Source organism: Protobothrops mucrosquamatus, unplaced genomic scaffold, assembly GCF_001527695.2.
Source record: "Protobothrops mucrosquamatus isolate PMUCROS unplaced genomic scaffold, P.Mucros_1.0 scaffold794, whole genome shotgun sequence".
NCBI lineage: Eukaryota > Metazoa > Chordata > Lepidosauria > Squamata > Viperidae > Protobothrops > Protobothrops mucrosquamatus.
In genome coordinates, this window is record NW_015387061.1 from 153964 (window position 1) to 158193 (window position 4230).

The 4230-nt window shown below is 42.5% G+C and overlaps 1 protein-coding gene across 1 annotated transcript in view; it reads right to left on the minus strand.

Moving 5' to 3' along the window:
* ADCY8 (adenylate cyclase 8) overlaps positions 1–2913 on the minus strand; it is an 83786-nt gene extending 80873 nt beyond the window's left edge. The window contains exon 1 of the mRNA XM_015818810.1: positions 2764–2913. Coding sequence (XP_015674296.1) covers positions 2764–2889 — 126 coding nt within the window. The 5' untranslated portion in view covers positions 2890–2913. The remainder of the gene's footprint in view (positions 1–2763) is intronic.
* Positions 2914–4230: the final 1317 nt, after the last annotated feature.

A 4230-nucleotide genomic window follows, 5' to 3' on the forward strand; every position in this document is an offset into this window, starting at 1 on the left:
TTACCAAGGCATTGTAAAGTGGTATTAACACTTCACGTGATCTTGATTCTATCCCTCTGTTAATGCAGCCTAGCACTGTGTTGGCCTTTTTGGCAGCTGCAGCACACTGCTGGCTCATATTTAGGTGATTGTCCACTAGGACTCCGAGATCCCTCTCACAGTTACTACTATTGAGCAAGGTGCCACCTATGCTGTACTTTGAGAGAAAGGTATGATCCTGCAAGATATACTTAAGCCTTCTGCGACAGCCTGTTGAAAAATGTTAATGGAGGAAACGTAGCTTCTCATATATCAGCATATTTCCTTCCTCAACCCTGTTTCTGAGGGTCCACCAGATTTGGTTCCAGGCACTGGAAGTTGAAGCCCCCATATTTTAAAGTTGCTGAGGTTGAAAAACAATACGCTAGATTCTTCAGTGGGAGAAGTCCACCATTTTGAGTTCCTCCTGTTTGAGTTTAATCCTTAGTCGCAAGCACTGCTTATGAACCATGGTGGCGCAGTGGTTAGAACACAGTACTGCAGGCTAATTCTGCTGACTGCTGGCTGCCAGCAGTTCAGCAGTTCGAGTCTCACCGGCTCAAGGTTGGCTCAGCCTTCTGAGGTCGGTAAAATGAGGACCCAGATTGTTGGGGGCCATATGCTGACTCTGTAAACCACTTAGAGAGGGCTGTAAAGCACTGTGAAACAATATATAAGTCTAAGTGCGATTGCCATTAACCTAACAATGAGAAGGCTTAGGGGGAAGCTGATAGCAGTCTTCCCATATTTGGCTGGATCTCACAAAGAAGAAGGCATACAACTCTCCACTCCACTGCAGGACAAGAAGCAAAGGGTAGAAGCTTGTTAATCTAGAATCTAGAAGTAAGGAGGAATTTCTTGATAGTGAGAATGAAGTTGTGGGTGCTCAATCCCTGGAGGTTTTCAAGAAAAGATTGGACAGCCATTTGTCAGGGATGGTATAAGCTAGGGGTAGGCAACCTTGGCTCTTTTATGACTCGTGGACTTCAACTCCCAGAATTCCTGAGCCAGCATAGCTTGCTCAGGAATTCTGGGTGTTAAAGTCCACGAGTCATAAAAGAGCCAAGGTTGCCTACTCCTGGTATAAGCACTCCTGCCTTGGTCAAGGGGTTGAACTAGAAGACCTCCAAGATCCCTTCCAGCCCTACGATTCTATGACTTATGTGTGACTATTTCCTTTGGATATAGAGAGCAAGGACAACTATCTCCTTTAGCTGTGCAGATCCTCTCCCTTTGCAGTTCCAGTGTTACAAAGCTCATTAGAACATTGTTGGGGGCAAGTTGCTGACTCTGTAAACTGCTTAGAGAGAGCTGTAAAACACGATGAAGCAGGATATAAGCCTAAGTGCTGTTGTTATTGCTTGGTCTGCAGGCCAATTATTATTGAACAAGTATGCAGGTTTCAATGTAGCAGACCCCTTCTAAATTTTAATTTTAGTTCTGCATTCCCACAGTCTCTCTTCATAATAGCTTTTTATAATCCTATTAAAGTCTGTTTGAATCCTAATGTAGCACCCGGAACTGGACTCGGTTGATAAATCCAGGTTTGAACAAACCCATTTCTTGTTCTAATTAGAAAACTATATTTTTATTAACGAAGTGCAGAAGGACTGCTTTTCTGAAGTTGAATGCTCAGTAGGAAGAATGGGATATTAATGAGTACAATCAATGCATATTAGCAGATTTTCCTCCTATATCTCTGGTTGTTAAAACTATTTTGTATTTGTATTGCCTTCGTGCCTTCTAGCTTTAAAAAAAAAAAACTTAAGTTCACACCACTTTGGAGGAGAGAAGTCACTTCACGCATCAAAGACTTTAGATTAAGATCCATTCTCTTATCCTCAAAACTTTGCCTGGGGTAGAACAAACTCATATTTATTTATTTTTTGCTGTTCCTTTGGACCAGTGCTTATCATATATCTCATTCCATTGAAGGAGGAGAGAAATTAAACTTCCTGTGCTATGCCCAAATGTTTGAATATAAATAGTTATGGATGATCTCACATTTTAGCTCAAAGCAAGATGACTCATATCTTTCTATCTAGAGGTCTTCAAGCTGAATGAATGAATGACTGTGGCCACCGGTAAGCTCATAAAAGAAAAACTACCTATTTTCTCCTATGGTGCTTAAGAGTTTGCTCCTTTTTAAAAAAAAAAAAAAAAGTCATTTATCACAGCACTAATAACCCTTTTTTGTCTTCATTCCCAAATGCATTTCACGTATTGTTGCTAGATTCTTCTTAGGCACGGGAACTTATTTCAGGGCGAGAAAAGCTAAGCTTCAAGTGAGTGTTTTTCACCAAGAACTGATGCTTCAATCCTAAGCCTGGGGATTGGATGGAAAGCTCTGTATCCATAATTTTTTTCTGCAGGAACCAAAATGCTGCCAAGCTGTGTTGCAAAGCCAAAGGCATTATGGAGAGTGTTATGTCCGGAGAATAATGGTGCTTGAGACGAAGCATTTCTAACAAGTCTTTATTCTCTGCTTCCAACCTACGAACAACCCGAGCAGAGGCACGCAGGCCTCTATTTATACCCTCTAATCCCCGGGCAAATCCATCCAATCACAAGGCGGTCTTTTCCCGCCTTGCGCATGTGCGCAAGGCCGGCGCCACTCAGTCTGGTCCCGGGCAGCTTCTGCAAATGCCCGGGACTCTTGCAATGTCCCGAGCCTGCCTCTTGCAGGCTCAGGACACAACAGAGAGCACACAGGGGAAGTTCTCCAGATGTTCCCTCTCGCCTTACCTGCCGCTGATTTTCGGTCTCCAGCCGCAGGCGAGCTTCTACACATCTTCGGGTTTCTAAAAAGGCTTGGCGTTGAGCTCGATCGGATAGGTAGCTGATGAAAATCCCAGCGGTATTCATGCACATAAATAAAACCGCCTGGGCTGCTGTCTGTAGGGGGCAACAGGAAATGATCATAAATGAGAAGGCTGTATTCAAATTTAGTACATGTGTTTTCCCTTTTATACAACCTGTAATCCCATTTTATTGGGGCGAAGTTGGGGTGACTGAATGGAGCTGAGCGTTTACTGGCTGGATGCCCTTCCTGACGCCTATGTGGAGTTTGCAGCAGATATTTTCTCTTTGCGCCCAGATAGTACAAATATTCTCCATGATCTATACATTCAGGTTATAGATAATTAAAATAATACTTAGGTGATCAACCATCAGTCTTTTAACCAATGAGCTGAAATCGATTTGTACATTCCCCAAACTGTACCATGGGTATCTGCTTGAGATGTTGAAGAAAGTGTGAGATGTAGTGGTCCCATGAATGAATGTCACAGTTGGAGTTGTTAGTTTCCAATCATTTCATACTGTACTGTAAGTCACATACCAGTGAGGGAAGTCAGAGCCCCAGAGAAGGAAATATTAAAAGGGCAGAAAAATATATTTTCTCAAAATGATTTTTAAAAGCAGAAACCAACCCTGCCCCCAAATCTCTCTGTTCCAAGCAGGAGCCAGCCCTATACAAATGCAAATGTAAAACCATCAGAAAGTTGGAGCCAGAAACTCAAAAAGACAAAGACCTAAAATCTGCATACCCCACCCAAACTCTAGGAACCATTAGCCCCATCACCAGGGAAGCAGGATATGATAATAGGACCAACCCATCACCATAAAGAATACCAGAGAGGCACACCTAAACTCAGGTCAGAATACATGACACAGGAAATATCCTCAAAGTTCATGCCACAGGAACAGGAAACTATTCCAAACAAAAGGCTTTCAGAGGGTATAAAAACCTACTCCACATGTGCTCAGGCCCTTCTCTTCTCTGGTTTTTCCTGCAAGAACCATCTTATTGCAATCTTCTTCCCAAAGCTTTCGCCATGTTGTTTATTTATTCCCGGCTTGGATGAACCAGGATGAAGACTTTACTTCCCACACCAGAAACCCAATTAATTCAGGATTTGCAAATTCACATGCTTTTTAACTGAACCTTCCAATACCCTCAGATGAATCAACTGAGGATGGAATTAATTAATGTACTTAAAGAATACTTCTTGCATATTAATCTATATTTGTCTGGAAATTCTAGAAGAGGAGTGCAACTTCTGTATATCCTCAACCACGGACAAGATGTTCCTCTTATCTGGGATGATCAACCTCTTCTACCAAGCATGCAATTTGCAACCCCCTGCCAACTCATTCAGAGTAGCTGCGTCAAAATTCACAGTCAAAGGAGTGACACAAAGAAGCCCTTCC